Source organism: Thunnus albacares, chromosome 24 (assembly GCF_914725855.1).
Source record: "Thunnus albacares chromosome 24, fThuAlb1.1, whole genome shotgun sequence".
NCBI classification, from domain to species: domain Eukaryota; kingdom Metazoa; phylum Chordata; class Actinopteri; order Scombriformes; family Scombridae; genus Thunnus; species Thunnus albacares.
Window position 1 is genome coordinate 7830697 of NC_058129.1, and position 19305 is coordinate 7850001.

Here is a 19305-nt window from a genome sequence, read left to right on the forward strand (position 1 = left end):
GACTTGTTTGTGCTTCCATTTGTACTTTCTCAAATCTCAACTTCAAACCAGCACAATCACTCTTGTTATGCAAGCCATTTGTACATTTCCTGTGCGTCCTCTCTTGCATTTTTTCTCTTAGGAACTTAACTGAGTTACTCATAACTTAAGAAAATAACCAGTTAATATTCAGGACAAGTAACTTGTTTGAAAAATCATTTTATCCACTTGGTGACATGGGAGTTTTGCAAATATATACTGTACGCTGCAGTATGGTAGGAGAAGTATCATCAAACAGAGAGGTTAAGGGATGAGGGTTATTTCCTGCAAGACTGCAGCATCAGAGGCTAGAGATAATATTTTCAGCTAACATCTGAGACCATATTCTATTAAAATATAAGCCATCCTATTTTAGTCAGGATGGCCTTGCCCAGAAAAAAACAAAACAACTGGGATCCCAGTATCAACACAGCAGCGTGTTAGAGAAGCGGTGTTAATAGACTCTTCTCTGTGCAGGTGGGAAGAGGACATAGATGAGCTCTCTGAAGATGGAGTCCAAGGGGGAAAAAAGGAGGTAAGCCTGAAGTCATCTGCGTTCATGTGAACGATAGAAGTATCTTATTTGAGTTATTCAACTCAATTGTTGTTTTTACAGAGGATTTGAGTGTCTATAAAACAAAGGTCTTGGCAGAGGTTGTAGGATGTGTTCATGTCATAGGGGAGAACCAGACAAAAGTACGTAACACTTTTTAGATAAACGTCATTTTTAAATATAATGTTACAGACAGAAACTAATTTCCATAGTAATCAACAACTCGTGTTTTATCAATACCAGGTGCTATTTTGTACAAATGTGGAATGACTTCAGTATAATTTGACTTTGAATAGAAGTTGTGCATTGTTACTTTTGATCCGTCATTTAGGACAAACAGGGGTTGGGGTAGGGTTTTATTAAAAATGTCTGATAGTGTCCTTTTTAATATGTAATCACAAACATATTATGGGGGCGGCTGTGGCTCAGGAGGTAGAGCAGGTCATCCGCTAATTGGAAGATTGGTGGTTCAATCCCTGGCTCCTCCAGTCTGCATGTCAAAGTGTCCATGGGCAAGATACTGAACCCCAAATTGCTCCCAAAGGCTGTGCCATTGGTGTGTGAGTGTGAGTGTGAATGATGAGAAACTCCTGATGAGCAGGTTGGCGCCTCGCATGGCAGCCTCTGCCAGTATATGAATGTGTGTGTGAATGGGTCAATGTTGGCAAGTAATGTAAAGCACAGTAGGTGGCCGGAAGACTAGAAAGGCGCTAAATAAATGCAGTCCATTTACCATTTACTATATTATTTATCTTAATAAATAATTATCAAATGTCATTTTTAGAGTGAATTTACTTACTACAATCAAAACAAGCTTTTGGGGTAAAACTCCATGCTCAGAGAAAATCACTGTGTTACTTTCGACCCAGTTCTCCCCTATAATACAGACAGTGGTTATGACCAGTTGAGTGTGAAAAAAGCATTCACGTCACTTTTCTACTTGTATTCCGAATAGGATACATCGGGAATTTCTACAGTGTCACCCACAAGGTTAAAAGAATTAGTCCTAAAACACATTCAAAAAATGATTGCAAAACTAGCAGTCACATCTAAATAAAATCCAATATTAACATGAATACTGTTGATTCAGCTGATAAAAAAAATGTGATAGCTATACATTTTTTAACCTGGTTTCACTTGTTGACATGTTAAAAGAATAGCTAAAAGATAACTTTCTAAAAAATACATTTCTACTCGTCTAATGTGACAACAAAGCTGGTGGTGTGGGGTTGTGCTCTCAGGTTGGAATCATGGGAGGTTTCTGCTGACATGGCGTCAATGCAGCACATTCCACAGCTGCAGACAGTCAGGGCAGTAACGGTGAAGTCAGCAGAGAGTAAGGTAGTCAGAGAAGGAGAGGAAAGTAAAAGGAACAGCTCAACTCTCTTCTTTAGTGCAGCATGATGAGTCAGAGAAGTGACCCTCAGGTACAGTTGCTAAATGCAGATTTCCATTAAGACCAACACATTTCAGAGCTTAAAAGTCCTGTAAAATCCAGCAATAAAACAAACACTGGAAATTTACTTTGCCACCCCCCTCATTTTGCTAATGCTGTGGCTTTTAAACACTTTTATCATAAGCAGAAAAAGACTGAAGGTGTAAGTGGTCAAGTATCTGAAGCATGTGTAACTAAAACAGAATTAGCCCTCAGTGCCCATGGGCTAAATGTTTAAGCATGAATTCACACCACCGACTCTCTGTCATTCTGTCTCAATAGCAGCTAAATGAAGCTTAATGCACGTTCAATCAGGAAGATTAGCTCATTCACAAATCTGTACCCTCAACTCTTTCATTCTCTGCTCTGTCTAATCAGTTCAAACTACTTCAAGCTAAATTTTCCTTCCCATGAATCACAGTTCGCTAGAGAGCAGAGTTGTAGATTAGAGTTGATTCCAGGTTGTAGGATCAGACCTGAGTTATTGTGATTGTGCTTTCTATTAGAGGTTTAATGTTTTATCAGTGGGGAGTACCAACATGGACTGAGTCTGTTAAGTTAGTCTCTTTTCAACTGGATGATATCTTCAAATTATGTAGTCTTAATATACATCCAATTACTGTCTAAATGATACTTACAATCTCAAGTACAAACACATACATACCTTATATAGAAATAACAGAGTTACAAAGTGGGAGGTCTTGGCTTCCAATTCATTGTTCTAGATACTATTAAGTAACAAACAGTTGGGGCAAGGGTTGGATGGACATGAAACTCTCCCACTTAAACCATCAGAGAGAAGTTAACTGGGACTCGTGAGGAGCATTTCATCCAATCACAGAGCTTGAAGTAACGTGCTAAAGATAATGCTTTGCAGAGACAGAGACAACTGTTAAAATTTGTGATGATTTTGGGTAAATTTTGGAATTAATTTGGAAACTACCATTTACTACAGTGGCTGAAGCTCATGGGTATTGTGCTATTTAAAGCCATGACAAACTCATGAAGAAAGTTGAAAAGTGAATTCAAACTGATCGTCAAAGAAAATAAAGTGTTTCCATGTTGAGTAAAAATGAGGACACTATTCTAAAAAAAACTTGGAAAAAGAATTGACAGTACAATTTAGATTGAGTATTCAAAGCTGCTCTTCTTTCAAGAGAGTAACTTTGAGAACCCAACATTTTTTTTAACTTTCTTTATTCTTAGGATGAACTACTATATGTCCGTGCTTTGATGCTGGAGAACAAGTTGAAAACAAAAGAAGCAGAAATAGCCAGCAGCCATTCCTAAATCCCAATCCACACCTGATTCTATGAGCATAAATAATACAAAAATTGAATGCATGCAGTTTCTTGGGGTTGCAATCTTCTATTTTTACAAAATACCAGCAAGGCATCTATTCCCAGCTTTATTGTCAAGGGATAAAGGGTTTTCTTCGCCTTTTTTTGCCAGCTGTACATATTGATAGCAGACAGTTAGACACTGCTCACAGTGCCACGGTCTGGACACTTATTCCAGCATCCCTTGGCTATATTGTATGTCAGAAGATAGGATGTGCAATATTCTCAGACCAAGAAATGAATCCACAGAGATTTCTTTGTGGCTTGTCCAGATAATCCTTTGGTCAAAGAAAAGGAAACCCTCTGCCTTCGCTCGAGGCATCAGGGGGATTTCTCAGAGGAGGTCGTTTTCATTTCAATTGCGGTTTATACTTGTGGCTCCTGTTTACCTTGCTACGATCCAGTTACGAGATATGGAGTGAATGGCTGAGTACCTCAAGTAGAAAGCACTCTAGGTAAATCAGCAAAGATCGATTCAAGGATAAACTTTCATTTTTTTTATTAATTGGATTGATATGTTTGGCAATGTCAAGACAAAGGAAAGGGGTGGAAGGGGAAGGGAAGGGAAGGGAAGGAGAGGAACTCAATTTTAGGCATTTCCTCTGCAATTTACTGGCCAGGGAAGAGTAAATATCTCTTTTTCATTATTTAAGTTCCCCGGGGCTGTCAGCATCCAAACCCCTAAGATTTAAACTGAAAAAAAATATTGTCTGATGTGGTCTGAATGCTGAATAAAACTGAAACTATTTCCTTATCAGAGATGTTTTCATGTTGGATGGTCTGTGTGTGTGTGTGTGTGTGTGTGTGTGTGTGTGTGTTTATGCTTATGGGCACGCATACAGGCGTGTTTGTGTGTGACAAGGCACTGAGTTGCTCCCATTCCTAGAAGCCCCCCGGGCGCTGGGGAGCATCTGCAGCCCTCTCTTTTCCATATGCCCCGTGCCTCTCAGTCTCACTCAATCATTAATTCAGGGTAATTATGAATTAACAAGCCACCATCACTCTTTTCCCTGTCAGATCAGCCTGATTTTTATCCCTTTTTTATGATTTCTACATTTGAAGAAAGCTTCTAATTATTTAGGCAAAGCTGTCTCAGGTGGACTGTTTGGTATGATGATGCTGCAGATACAGTTGCTATAGCAATATTTTGTTTTCAATTAGTTAATTAGATTGTCCCTTTTTTGGGGAAATTCTCAATCTGGGTTTCACATAATCAAACTTCTTGTACTATTTGATGGTGTCACTTTTTCATGTGGTACAACCACAGCTGAGGGTGGAAGAAATATGGATATGTTGAAAAAGAAGTAGCCAAAAAAACCCATTTTCCTGATGTGCATGTATAGTATGTATCGAATTGCAGCACAACCGCAAATAATCTTCATTTCAGAGTACATGCTCATTTCCCCAAAGTTTGTGAGACCGTGATGGATGTTCTCCCCAGGTGGCAAAGAGAACAGGCCTCCCCTTGAGCGGGTTGGGGTTCACTGTGTTGCTCAGAAACACACGACAGGACAGATGCTTGCCAACATGGGGGCCTGAGCAAAGCATCCTCCAGTTGAAGGGCGGTCTCCTTAATCACCATGACACCCCGCTGCTCTGTTGTTCTGGCAAAACAATGTAGACACAAACAGACAGAGTAAACTTGATTAGAAATGTTCTGTTGGGATTGAGATTTACAAGCTTCAAGCTGCTTTTTGGGGGGTGTCTGACTCTGAGTCTGGATCACAGCAAAGTACTATTGCATGACAATACAGTGCAATACAACTACAGGGTTTTTTTGACTAGACTAATGAGTATACACAGCCTTACACTGTTGTTGAAGTCAAAAACTGTTTTTTCTCATTGAAAGTCTGATGTGTTTCTCTCAAACCTTCTTGGGAGTCTGTTAAAATTTGTAAAATTGAGCAGGATGGACAACAAAAAAGATCCCAATTCAGCTTAGTTTAGTTCACCACATGTATACAACATATCTAAGACAGGATCAAGACTTAAATAGACAAGATATATGAGAAGAATTCACTTTGACCTTTACCATTTGCTATGATAATTAAAATATAAAGTTAAGTTCTGAACGTAAGGTGTGTCTGCTGATTTTATAAAACAACTATCACCACCTTCAGGGGGTGAGCCAGTCTACACCCAGTGGTATAGACTTTTATTAAAAAGCAGCTCTGAAATATTACTTTTTAGTGAAATGTGACAGTGATTTAATAAAATCTGAAAATCACATTGGAGTGGGACTTAAAAGGGGTAAGTCCCACCAGTCTTCACATGCACATTAATTTGTGATTTAACCCTTAATGCTCTCTCATAATATGGAGTGAAATCTGATTATTTGAATAACGATTGGGCATGTCCCTCCCTTTGGCTCAAGTACAGGGATATTCATTAAAGATAAAAGCAGGCCTTAAAGGCACAGGTAACTCAAAATTGTGAATTGTAGCTAAATAAGTCTTGCCATCAACTACTAGCAATGTGATAAATTGCTGATAATTACCCCTTTGTTATCCGTTTACTTACATTTTGACTGTGGGAAAGTAACCTACAACACGTGGCTTTATTGTTTGTTGTTGTGGTCCTCTTGTTTTTTTTTTGTTTTTTTGCATTCCATCCTAAATCACCAAAGTCCATAAACTAAGTAAAAATAGTAGAGGTAAGTTGTCCTGGTGCAACAAAAGTTAACAGTGGGAAAATTAGACTGTTACTGCCCACCCAGTCCTAATTAAACAAATTAAGGTTTGTCATAACATTTCCGCTAGATTGGTCTTAAACTTGAGAGAATATAATACCTCACCTGTCCACTATGTGCCCTCAGTGAGGTTGTCTGCGTCCTCACATCACATGACTGCTGTTTACCTGCCTCCTGCCTGCACAGCTGTTCCTAATTAGCTCGTTAGCTTCTCTAGGAGATAGTGGTGGCATTTTCTGCAGACCCTTTGTCAGATTGTCTGAAGAGCTTTAGCAGCTGAGCCATCTCATTTACCTTGAAGGCCAGCTTTCATACATGCTGCCGTCAGTTGTGTTACAACTGTTTGCCTGATCCTGCCCACGTGTTGCCAACCGTAAGCTCGCCTAATGATCAAGTAAACTCTGTTTTAACCTTTTATACTCTGTCTCTCAAGCTAACTGTTGGCTTTAATCTTTGTTCCTTGTCATTTTTAATATTGCTTCCTATGGAAATTCCCAATTGTCTTTTTCACTGTCCAAGCAAAAGAGAGATATAGACAGGTGACTAGTGGCAAGTAAAATACCCTTGTGTAAAAACACAGTCATTACTGGAGCCAAGGATTTGTTGTTTTAGCTTTTGAATATTAGATGTAAGGCTCCTAGCTTGTTTTGTTGTTTTTCTGAGACTGACATTTGAAACTTGTTAAAAGCAAGAAAATATTATTTTTCGAAGGATTTTGGATTGTTTTCAGCTATTTCGAGGTTCCAAATCTGATTTGAGTTGTACAGAACTGCATTACTTGGCAATAAGATTTCTTTGTAAAGGGAATATTTTAAATAAGTTTGATATGTATGTGTGTTGGAATTAGGGCTGATGTGCAGAATAGATTTATTCGTCCTCACAACGTACTTAGAGATCTATCCTTAATCTTTTGAAAACCACGCTGCTATCTTTTCCTGCCGCTTTCTGTGCTCCAGCTGCCCCAATCTGCAGGATTTTCTGCAGAACACATTCCACTATAATGATCCACTGAACCTGCTCAGCCACTCAGAATCTGTATTCTGCACCACGTACCATTCACATTTCACAAAATTGAGTCCTGATTGAAAAATTCTATAAAAGATTCCAATAAATGCTGTTTGAGTGTGACACGTGTTTACAAATAGCAGTTTGGGGCTTTTGTGCACAAACAGTAGACTCTCCAGCACATTACAAGTTGCACACATGCAGCCTTAGGGTAAAAAGAAAAAGAAAAAAAAAGAAAGAAATCTGCTGCCAACATCTGCTGCAGGTCTGGTGGGACGGAGTCAGCCCGCCCTGTGCAGACCTCTATTATCAGGTTTTGAAGTTGCCATAAGGCCCTGTGAAATGAGTCAAAAAATATTTGTGCTTGTATGCTCACGGTTATACTAAGGTTTTATTTTAATATTGTCCCGCAGAACACAAAACCACCTTAACTGTCCAGTATTTGGAGAATGAGACTCTCCTGATTGGTATTCAGTGCAGGGATTTTTACATCAGTGTCATTGAGGGAGGTAAGAAACTTTGAGGTTTTGGATTTACTCAAACTTGAAAAGAAAAAGACATGGTCTAAGTATATTATATGGTTCTTGTCCATCACAGGAAATTCATACATCATTGAGAAACATGTACATCATAGGAAGACAGAACATCTTCACAACGCTGTTTCAGCACTTGCCTTGAGGAAGATACATGCATTTGGTGAGTGCCATTCTTGCTTGATGCTCCCTTGGGGCTATATCAGAGTTTGACTGGGGATGTAGAGAAAACCTAATGAAATAGATACAGGAGGAGCAGGTGTGATCCAACTCCCAAAGGACTCTGAAATATAGGCCCAACAGAAAGGCTTATTCACTTCTTTGGATCGCTGTAGTGGATCAGGATTGCTCAGGTGTATTTTGAGGTGACATTTTTTAAACAATGGGCCAACTTTAAAGGATGAGCTACAGGGGTCTGATTCACTGGACAAACTACAGCGGCTCAGTGTGCTGTAATGAGCTGCAGGGGTTTCACTTGCTGAGCTAGCAGTAGTTGTCTGACTCAAATGACAAACATCAGGGTTCTGGCAGGGATGGCCTCTGAATACATTGTTGTCTGCCACAAATTCTTCATACTCGTCAGGTTTAAAATCCCCCTTCACATCATCACCCTCCATCATCTGCATCCTTAGCCGCGTTCTCCATCTTCGGTCCATCGAGCTTGCCCAGTGTCCAGTCATCGCTGGTACAATAAAATCATGTCTCATACAACACTGCTCTCTCAAAAATGTAAAAAATCCTGATAGTTAGTATATAGTTAATATTTGAAACTAGAGTTTCTCATCACTGCCCTTCTCTCCCAGACAGACACCCCAGACACGATGCCCTAATTGCAATTCCTCTCAAAATAAGTGCTGCTAGATTTAAATTCCTTCAAAACGAAACCATGAGATATATTGAAGTTTAATTTGAATAAGCCAGCGCCAATGAAATGCAGGGCACATATCCAATCTCCATCAATGGGGAAAATTGTAAATGTAAAATGTAAATATAAGGCACACAGTTATCACACAATAGAAAAGTACTGAGAAGCATGAATAAGGATGGAGCCAGAGGGAGAGACAGCAACACCGAGGCCAAACAAGGTTATTTAAAATCTTCCACATCATCCAATTTAAAATGAGCCCACACATTTAAACTGTTCCCTCCATTGCACAGCTAAGGTCCTGCATGAAAATAAACTAGGAAAGTGTGCGTCCCAGACTGTGCAACCTGGTATTATGTCATTGTTTGAACAACAGAGCAATTTGGACTCATGTCTTTCTGGGAGCCAATCCCTAATTTCTAAACCTATTGAGCAATAAATAGTCTACAAACCAAGCAGGTGACTAAAGCGCTTAATCATGAAGCCTATTCTTTATAGTCTCTGTCTTGGTCAGGCAACTTAAGTGACTTCAAGGACATTCAGAAATCAGAGGTGGGCAGGTTCCGTTGCACTTTGACTGTTAATGTGTTGAATGGATGTGTTTTAATCATTTTCTGGCTTCAACCTTGGGCTCTGTCTGTGTGTGTTTTTAGATAACTTTGTTCCTATTTAATTAGAGCTACATAAAGCTCTAAGTGATGAAATTTTCAGCACCGTCCATAGCCGTGATAGGTCAGAAAATAACCATTTAACTAAAGTTTTTGTGGTTGCCTAACCTTTTCATTTGGCAACCACATTTAAATGGCCTGTTCAGTCACTATATAATCCCTTCATATGTGGAAAGCAAGCAGCCTTCAGGTTATTCATGCCTACAACATGAAATCACATTTCCAGAAATGTGGTGAGGTTGTGTACAATGTCCAGAACTAATTCTGGGAATACATGCATATACATATTTTATGCAGTTTTCAAAGGACATGAAGTTGAAGTGCTAGTGTCGGTAAAATTATAGAGTTGTGTGATCCTGCTGCTGTCAGTGCCATCTTCGTGCATTCACCCACATGCTGTCCTTGAGATGGAAAGCGCTGCTAAGTGAGAGCTGCTCACCTTGGGTGTGATGGATTGTCGTTCATTTCAGGGAGCTTATGATAATGGCCACCCCTACCCCTGCTTTGTGAATGGGGTCATGTATCCGCTGGGCCTTTTTTGTCCCCACACTCGGACACCGCAATTCCCTCCCACAATTCCTCTCTGGGGGTTTTAATTCACTTTTGCTGGGAGCACGTTCACAGATAGTTTGAATCAGACGAGGGAAACCATTAGGAGCACTGTAATGCAGTTTTTGGCAAGAGTGAGACCTGAGCATTCATTATGCTGGTCCTTCTTTATTTAGGAGCAACTTCATCAGCAAGCCCTTGTCATTTAAGGACAAAAACTCAGTTTTTTTAATCTTATTTGTTTTTTACAGAGTAGTTGCCAGCAGGAGAAACACAGAACATTTCAAGCCTAACTTCTTTGTCACTGCTGTATCAGTCATAATAAATCGAGGAACAATAAACAGATCACCATTTCTGTTTCTTTGGCTTGTGTTCCCTTTTGTAAGATGAACTGGGCAGCTTTTTCAACCCTGAATTATGCATTTAATTTTTCGCTAAATAGAATTACAGTCATAAAACACAGTGCTGAAGTGAAGATTTTTAACATGCCAAATGTAGCCTAGCTGTAAGAAAATTGATTGCTAAAACCAAATAGGGGAAAGCAAAAATTCATTGGTGTTATCACCACTTATGTGAGTGGCTCTATAATTTCAAATTTAAGGCCGTGACATCTATTTTTATTATTATTTATGAGAACGGAGAATGGCTTTTAGCTTGGGGTCTAAAGTATTTGACAACACTAATACACAGTATTCTTCTGTTGACATGAAAATAAACTCTTCATACCAAATGAGCATCTGTATTCCTCTCCCCACACACTCTACTCGCTCTGAGTGCCTTCTCTTGAAATTGCTGCTTGCTCATAGCAGCCTCTTTCTCATGACGTGATCTGGTAATCCATCTTCAAAGCCCCCCACCCCCCTCCTCTTTCGCTCTCCTGGGTTATCGTAGGCGGATGTGCTGTTGCCCGAATATCATATGCATGAAAAATTTGCCATCCCTGCACTTTTTTGCTTCGTATGTTGCAGCGCAGCAGTTGATGGATAGAATGTGTCACTTGGTGCAGTGCTCAGGGCAAGAGACATGCTTTTGGAGGTGGGGGTTTGTCCCTGAGAGTCAAGGGACTGGAGACTGGAAAGTAAAGGCCAAAGACCTGGCCGCTTTGCTAGCGTTAACTACCATGACCTGACAGGGACACAAAATTCACGAGAGACAGACGTGTCTCTAGATTATCTCGGCTGAGGTCCCAGACAAAAAAAAATCTATTATTTAAACTCAGCTGCTACGTTTGAGTAAAATATACTACAGAATCTTTGCAGCATAAAAAACATCTTTGCTTTATGCTGTTGATCTGAAAACCACAAAGGTGTACTGAAGTTGTTGTAGTTCAGCTTCTGCAGTTTGACTGTCACTTTACTTTTGTTGTCAGAGATGCACAGCTGCTGTTTTGCATTTTAAAATGCTAATAAAACTTTCTGTAAGTGTTGAATATTTGGCTTATGAAATATTTAAAAGATGGCATATTTCATTAGCTACATGCAATGCATATTTATAGAAATAAACTATAAACTTTTGTAACCAAAAGTACCAAACCCAGAATGTTCATTTGACCTCATTAATGTAGGACTGCAATCATTATTTTCCTCAACAATTATCCTATTTATAATTTTTTGATTCATTGCTTAGCCTTGTAATCTACTAAATGTCTACTATGTGATGAATGTCCATTACAATTTCTCAGAGTCCAAGATTATGCATTAATATATATACCTTCTTATAATTTCTTCCATCAACAGTTCAGCCTCAAAGGTCAATTAATTTCCAATGATATAAAACAAAGAAGACCAGCAAATCTCCACATTTGAGAAGCTGGAACTGGCTTTTTTACTTTATAAATTATGATCATTTATCAAATTAAATTAATTTTCAGCACTACTTTATATATCAAATCCATACTGTATCAGTGTATTAAGCCTAAACCTGAGCAAATTCCTTGCAGAGGTTTGCAATATATTCCACTCAGGAAATGACCGTCTCTAGGAGCTGACTGGTCGGATTCAGAGTGTGGCTGACTCGCTCTTCTGAGCAAGCAATGGCCAAGGCGGCCTTCAGCACTTACAGGTCCTGATGATATTATTTCAACAGGCTCTCAGTGGCGTGGAGAGTCATTGCAGTGGTTTAGAGCTAATGGGCCAGATGTAAGAGCCACCTGGTCAGTGCCGGGCCTCCGTATGCTGCCATTGACGGAGCCAGTCATGCAGAGCCGAGGCTGGGCTGTCTGCTGCTCGCCATTTCTCAGGCACAAAGCTTATTGCAGCTCATTTAGAAAAGCTTCTGTGCTCATCACAGTGACATTCTTTTGCAGCTTTTTTGTGCATCTGAGTGTGGAATCTGCACTGGCATTTAAAGGTACTACTTTTTGTAATTATAACTTGAAGCCAGTATAATTATTTTTTCTTATTATCATGACATTAACACATCTTAAGCTTAAGGACCTCCTGTCGTCCCAGGGCTGATAAAAAATGGATTGGGGAGGATGTAAATTCATTTTGGGATGTTGGAAAAAAAAAAACCTGCTAATGTTACAATGAACAGTGATGAGAATTAAACTGTCTGCAAGTTTTGTGTAGCACACACAATTCTTATTAAACCTCTTTGAAAACATACACACACACACATGCACGAACATTGGTTAGACCTGTAAAATCCTGTCAGATGCCTGTCACTGCAGGTATTCACTGTCAGAGTGATACACAATGGCAGTGGGGGCCTGTGGTGGGATACTGCAATTTTTCTACATTACATTGAGAAAATAAACAGCAGAGCCAGACCCTGAACCACCAGCCTCTGTCCTCATGACAGCCACAGCTGCAAAGGGGAGTTCAACCCAGGTTTATGAGGTGAGCTTGCTAGTATTAATGTTAACATTACCAGTTAACTTTAGACTGTTTGGTGTTAACAGTAATGTTACTGTTGTTTGCTTGCTTGCTAGCTAACGAGTCAGCAGCCGATGTTTGCATTTACAGTGAGCTGATGATAACGTTAATGTTAGGCAATGTTAACTATGAGGAGTCAAAATTCTGCAACAACTCAAATGATGTTACTAACATTAAACACACCACTTACTTACTTACTCCTCTTCATCCTCTATGGGACATAAGGCTGTAATGAGATCTCTCCATTTTGTCCTTAGCAACATGTTGCCCTCTCCCCATGACAAGTTTATCTTGTCCAATTCCTCCAAATTAGACACACCAGCTAACTAGAAAACTCCGTAACATTAGTAATATTTGTCTCTTGAAGAACATAAATGCAATGTCCCAAGACAATTTCAGTTCAGCTACAGTTTCAGTTCAGTTAGCCAGCATGTAGCAAGCCAACAGGTGTGCTCTGTGTGTTTGTGTGTGTGTGTGTGTGTGTGTGTGTGTGTGTGTGTGTGTGTATGTGTGTATGTATGTGTGTGTGTCATAGACTACTTTCAGTGACAAATTTCAGACTTCAGACCAGTTAAGGTGTGTCCCCAATTGCGAAAAAGCTGATTTTTGGGTCAGTGGTTAAGGTTAGGGTAAGTCTCCAGGAAATTAATGTAAGTCTATGTAATGTCCTCAAAAGTGACCATGATCTGATATGTGTGTGTCTGTATGTGTTTATGTGTGTGACAGAAATCGGTCCCCGCCTACTCTCATTCTGTTCAGTTTCTCGCTGTATGTAGAGAGAGAGTGTGTGTGTGTGTGTACTTGACAGGGGAAACAAAAAGAGTGTGTAAGTAGTGTCTTGTAAACATATGCATTTGTTGGCAAACCTATTGCATCATATGAATCTTGTTCTTTAGGTTTAACTAGCAAATAAGTACTAAGTACAAATCAATGAATGAATATAGTAAGGTTATCACTTCTCTACTGATTAAGTTAAATTGATGTATTTTCTTTAAAGCCATGTGACTATACTGTAGGCTATACACTGTATAGTGAACCTATTACTTTTCTATTTGCGGATTGCCTCAAATGCCTCAAGCTCAAGGAAATATGAGGCAAAAAGAAAACGCAAATGGTTGCTAGAGTGGAAGAAAACCGTGCCATTTGCTGAATATGATGCAGGGACGGGCATGATGTTGTGCAAACGCTGTTGTGTTTTTCCCAGTCTTGCAAAAGGGAACAACCTTTTTGTTGGTGGCAAAATACGGATAAAAAAACTCCAAGAAAATAGCAGAACAACATCTCATTCTGACTGTGAGGGAGCTCAGCCTGCAAAAGAAAACCCAAGCAGAACACACATGGCTTGTGTGCTACAACGTATGTCAGAGACTGTCAGATAAAAGATGATTAAGCTATTCAATATAGCTTACTTCGTGGCAAGAGAAGAAGCACCCTTCACCATGTTTCCAAACCGAGTTGACTTACATCTCGAAAATGGTCTGTACTTGGCAACACGTACAAGACTGACAATGCCTGTCACACCTTTGTCCAGGCCATAGGTCGATCTATGAGGGATGACCTGGTGAAAAAACTAAAGAACACACACCTCTTCTCTGTCATGTCTGATTCCAGTGTTGATTCATTCCATGAAGGACCAGGAGATGGTCTATGTGACATATGTGGAAGATGGCAAACCTGTCAATCATTTTGTGGACATTGTTTCATTGGAGCATGTCCACAACCAAGGCATCCTTGACGCCATACTTGTTGGTTTGAGGAATGTGGCCCTGACAGAGCAGGACCTGAAATCCCGGATGGTTGGCTTTGCAATGGAGTGGCAGCCAAGCTGAAACAACTGTGTCCCTCACTTGTACCAATCTGGTGTGTGGCTCACAGATTGGAGCTGTCAGCACTTGACAGTATCACATAAGTGCCTCTGCTGGCTGAATTGAAGGAGGCACTGAGTGGTGTTTACAAGCACTGCTCCCACTCTGCAAAGGCTTCCCATGAGCTCCATGCACTGGGGAAAGCCATGGGCATAGATGTGGTCAAATCAGGCAACATTGATGGGACAAGATGGCTTCCACAGGGCTCTGGAAGGTTTGATGAAGAACTTCAAAGTTACCCTGGTTCACTTTGAGAGCCATGCTAGTGTTCCAAATGACAGGGAGGCCAATGCAGTAATGAAAGGGACAGCATGTTCCATTCATCAGTCCCTGACACAGTACAAGATGGTGATGTTCATTCACTTGGTGTTGGACATTCTTCAGGAGCTGAAGCAGCTCAGCCTGCTGTTTCAGAGGGATGGACTAACCTTGCAGATGGTCTTGTAATGGACTACAAATGAAAACACTGTCACTTGTAGCCATGCAGGTCAGTAACATTTATTTTGTTAATTGTTGAACATTATTATTTTCTATGTGAATTGCTATAACTGGTATTTACTGTATATGAGCCCTAAATATGAAAAACTGTAAAGATATTTTGTAACTTGTGATTATATTATTGAAAAACTGTTGTGCTGTGATTTTATAATAAGAAATATTTTAAATGTGAATAATGTAAGCCTATGCAATATGGAAGGTCACACATGTTCAGTGTCATAGTAAATATTTCATATTATACACATTTCAAATATTTATTATTATAATTGCAATATAATATACTTTGAAAGTTTTTCATTTTTATGGATTACAATAGTAAAGAGTAAAATAAAGTTCTTTCTTTCTTTTTTATTACAAACTCAGACAAACCCAGGCCAAAGGCTACAGAAGGTACTGGATGAGGCTGGACCTGGAAACACCTGGCAGAATGTCCAGCTCAACAGGAATGAAATGGACAATTCCACCTTCAACTCACTACAGCTCCATGTTATTAATAAAAATAACAATAATGCACGCACTATTCACTGTTGTTGACAGACTGACAAACCCCTCAGCATCAGTCCCTCCCGAACTGCTCTCCACCAAGTCATGCAATGACTTTGGATCTTTTTTCATAGATACAATACTGAGGATAAGACAAACAGTGTGTAACTCCATCTCGGGCAAAATGGCTATGTTGCCTGTGCCACAGCATAAAATCACTTTTTCACCCCCTAGATTATGCAACCTTGACAAAAATTGTCCAACACCTTAGACCAACTATTTGCTGCCTTGACACTCATCCTACACACTTCTTTAAATATGTTTTTGACTGTGAAGCATCATATGTACTACAAATAGTCAGTAGTTCTCTTCAGTCAGGCCTTTTTCCAAGGGCCTTGAAGACTTCAATTATTAAACCACTTAAAAAACTCTAATTTGGATGCCTCAGTAATAAATAACTACAGGCCCATATCAAACCTACATTTTTTAGGAAAAATCATTGAAAAGGTTGTTTTTCAGCAACTCAAAGCTGTCTTGGTGCCAAACAATTTCTTCAATGCTTTTCAGTCTGGATTATGAGCACACCACAGGACGGAGACTGCACTTGTGAAAATCTTGAAAGAAATTAATCTGAGCAGTGACGTGTCAAAAAAAAAAATTCAGTTTTGATATTACTGGATATTACTCAGTGCAGCATTCGCCATGGTTGACCATAAGATACTGCTTGACAGACTGGAAAAATGGGTGGGACTTTCTGGCACTGTGATAAATTGGTTCAAATCATATTTACAGGATAGGGACTACTTTGTGTCAATTGGCAATTATGAATCTGAGCAAACTAAAATCACATGTGGTGTTCCTCAAGGGTCCACTCTCGGTCCTCTTCTATTCAATATTTACATGTTCCCCCTTGCTCAGATTATGGAACATTGTAACAACATCTACCATACATATGCAGATGACACACAGCTCTACATAACAGTGTCACCACATGACTGCAGTCCCTTACATTTGCTGAAAAAGTGCATTGAACAAATCAATGAGTGGATGTGCCAGAATTTTCTACAACTGAACACAGAAAAAACAGAAATAATTGTTTGTGGCTCCAAACAAGAACAATTAAAAGTCAGTGCTTACTTTGACTCCATGACATTAAGATCAACAAATCAAGCCAGAAATCATGATGTAGTTATGGACTGTGACCTAAATTTCAACAGCCACATAAAAACAATTATAAAATCAGCCTAGAACCACCGTAAAAAACATAGCAAGAATTACATTTTTGTCTAAACAAGATACAGAAAAAGTAGTTCATGTGTTTATTTTCAGCAGTCTAGACTATTGTAATGGTGTCCTCACAGGTCTTAGCAAAAAAATCAATCAGACAGCTGCAGCTCACTCAGAATGCTGCTGCCAGAGTCCTCACTAACACCAAGAAAATGGAACACATTACACTGGTCCTTAAATCACTACTGGCTTCCTGTGTGTCAAAGGGTAGATTTTAAAATCCTATTACTAGTCTATAAGCACTAAATGGTCTTGATCCCAAATACATTTCTGACTTACTTTTACGTTACAAAGCATCCAGACCCCTCAGGTCATCTGGGACAGGTTTACTCAATGTTCCCAGGATCAAAACCAAGCAAGACGAAGCAGCTTTTAGTTTCTATGCTCCCCACCTGTGTAACAAGCTTCCTGAGTATCTGAGGTCTGCTTAAACTGTCAGCTCATTTGAATCAGGGCTTCATCTTAAACTATTTATTTGCTTTATTTGCTTGTTTTTGCCCTTTTACTGTCTTTTAAATGCTATTTTTATGTTTTTGTCTTCTTTTTTTAATGTCTTTTAAATGCAACCTTAATGTCTTCTTAATGTCTTATTTTCCATGTATTTCTATGCCCTTGTAAAGCATTATGAATTGCCTTGTGTCTGAAAGGTGCTATATAAATAAAATTTCCTTACCTTGCCTCATCAACATCCTGTGTAGATTTGTCAGCACGCTTTTGGGATCTGGAGACAGGAATTCTGAAGGCAACTTCTGCCCTCTTTGATCTTTCTAACTGGCCAGAAGACACAGCTGAACTAGCAACATTTGTCAATGCTGTGCTCATTGAATTCATGGATGATTTCCAGACCATCCTTGCAGCATGTGGGGACTTTACTTCTGAAGCGGCAGCTAAGAGAGAGTGGCTTGACCTGAAAGTCCACATTCAGCATCACTACAGGCACCTCAAACCCCAGGTGCTGTGGTGTTGGCTACTTCAGGGTGCTGTTGGAAGGGAAGACCAGTTTGAGTATATGAAGGTCATAGTGGAGATCCCACAAGTGTTCCCCATGAGTTCATCATGCTGTGAGTGTGGATTCTCCAGCATAAAGAGAATTAAGTCAGACTGGAGGCCTTGCTTGTCTAACGAGATGCTTACTGCTTCCTCCTGCACATGGCCCTCATGTACAGTGATTCAATGCAGAGAAAGCAGTCACCAAGTGGTGGAGTAGTGGCTGCAGGACCAAAAGAGCCCAGTTCCAAGACTAATTAGGCCTGGACCCACCCCATTGCTGGCTCGGCAGCAGCTTGTCAAGCTCCATTAAAATGTTTTATCAGGATCTATTTTATGCATCATACTTTTCAGAGGTAAAAGTTTTCTGCTTCTTGAAAGCAGTTTTCATTTCATCCATTTTCCTCACTTTGTGAGAATCCTTTGTTTGTGGTTTGACTGATTTACCTCTAGTCTCTAATCGAATCATTTCGGATGAATTTAAATAAGGTTGATGATTGATCATCTAATCATTTTGTGTAATGTTTTATTTATGTCAGAAGGTCACTTTGAATGATTTTAACTAATGATAATGTAGAAAAACAAAGATTTTAAATTCGGGATGGTCCATGTTCATTTGGGGACAGCTTAGACTGTATTTTGGGATGGTTCCAGGAGGATGGTGAAAAAAGTTAGTTAAGAGCCCTGATCTTGACCTTTTTAAGAAAAGAGTTCATGGTGCAGAGCTCTGAAACCAAAATCCATCACTTTGAATCAGCCGCAGGCAACGTATGAATGCACTAAAAATTTCTGTCTATACATACCCAAGACGCAGACATGCTGCTATATCTGGTATGTGGAATGAGCCGTGCTTTTGGCAGCCCGCCCATTTAATTCATTTAACACTGAAGAAAACAGAGCACCTCTGGCAAACAGGGCAGTGGAAAATAGAGCTGTGAATCTTGATTGTGGAGGTAAATGAACAGATAGGTCTGGAGGTGTGTCATCTGTCTGTGAGCAGAGATGCATTAGTGTGGATACACCCCGTCACTTCTCAGTGTCCCCAGTAACCTCGCGGAGAAAACAACATAATGTGCATGAGGGTATTCTATTTAGATATTTATTCATCTACAATGTCATCAAAATGTGTCTGGATATACATAAAATGTAAAAGAAAATGTCCAAAGTTGCACTTTATGAGACAAAAGCATAATTCACACATAACTTCAGGCAAGCAATAATATTCTAGACAATGTAAGGCAGCGTGGTGTGTATGTATACTTGTTTAAATATTCATGGGAAGAGGGCAGGAGTGGTGTGTGGCTGGAGTGTGATTTACACCAGCAATAAGTTTGTGTCAGCGCAGAGGTCGGCAATGCCCCCGAGCAAACTTACAGAGCTGTGAATACAAGATGATAGCCTCCCACCAGTGATGACCTCTTAAACTGCTCAGCTATTCAAAATACTCTCACCTGTACAGTAACTCAGAGCCCTTTCTCCGAAATCGCACACATCAGGTTTATTTATAAAGCGATTAGTCAGGATCAAAATCAATAGTTTGGCAATACCGTATAAGTCTTTTGGGTTACTTCTGAGGCAGATGTATAAAACTCTGTATTGATATATGCAGTCACAGAAATACACACTATTTTCATCAGATTTATACAGCCTTGCA

The 19305-nt window shown here is 39.6% G+C and overlaps 2 protein-coding genes across 3 annotated transcripts in view; both read left to right on the forward strand.

Moving 5' to 3' along the window:
- The window catches only part of LOC122976236, a 38531-nt gene extending 23119 nt beyond the window's left edge, over nucleotides 1-15412 (forward strand). The window contains exons 6-8 of the mRNA XM_044344606.1: nucleotides 496-553; nucleotides 14781-14883; nucleotides 15258-15412. Of these exons, the coding sequence (XP_044200541.1) occupies nucleotides 496-553; nucleotides 14781-14843 (121 nt within the window). The 3' untranslated portion in view covers nucleotides 14844-14883; nucleotides 15258-15412. The remainder of the gene's footprint in view (nucleotides 1-495; nucleotides 554-14780; nucleotides 14884-15257) is intronic.
- LOC122976235 (interleukin-1 receptor accessory protein-like 1) overlaps nucleotides 7642-19305 on the forward strand; it is a 301394-nt gene continuing 289730 nt past the window's right edge. For both annotated transcript variants that reach the window (XM_044344602.1, XM_044344605.1), the window contains exon 1: nucleotides 7642-7736. The gene's annotated coding sequence lies outside the window, so the exon portion shown is untranslated. The remainder of the gene's footprint in view (nucleotides 7737-19305) is intronic.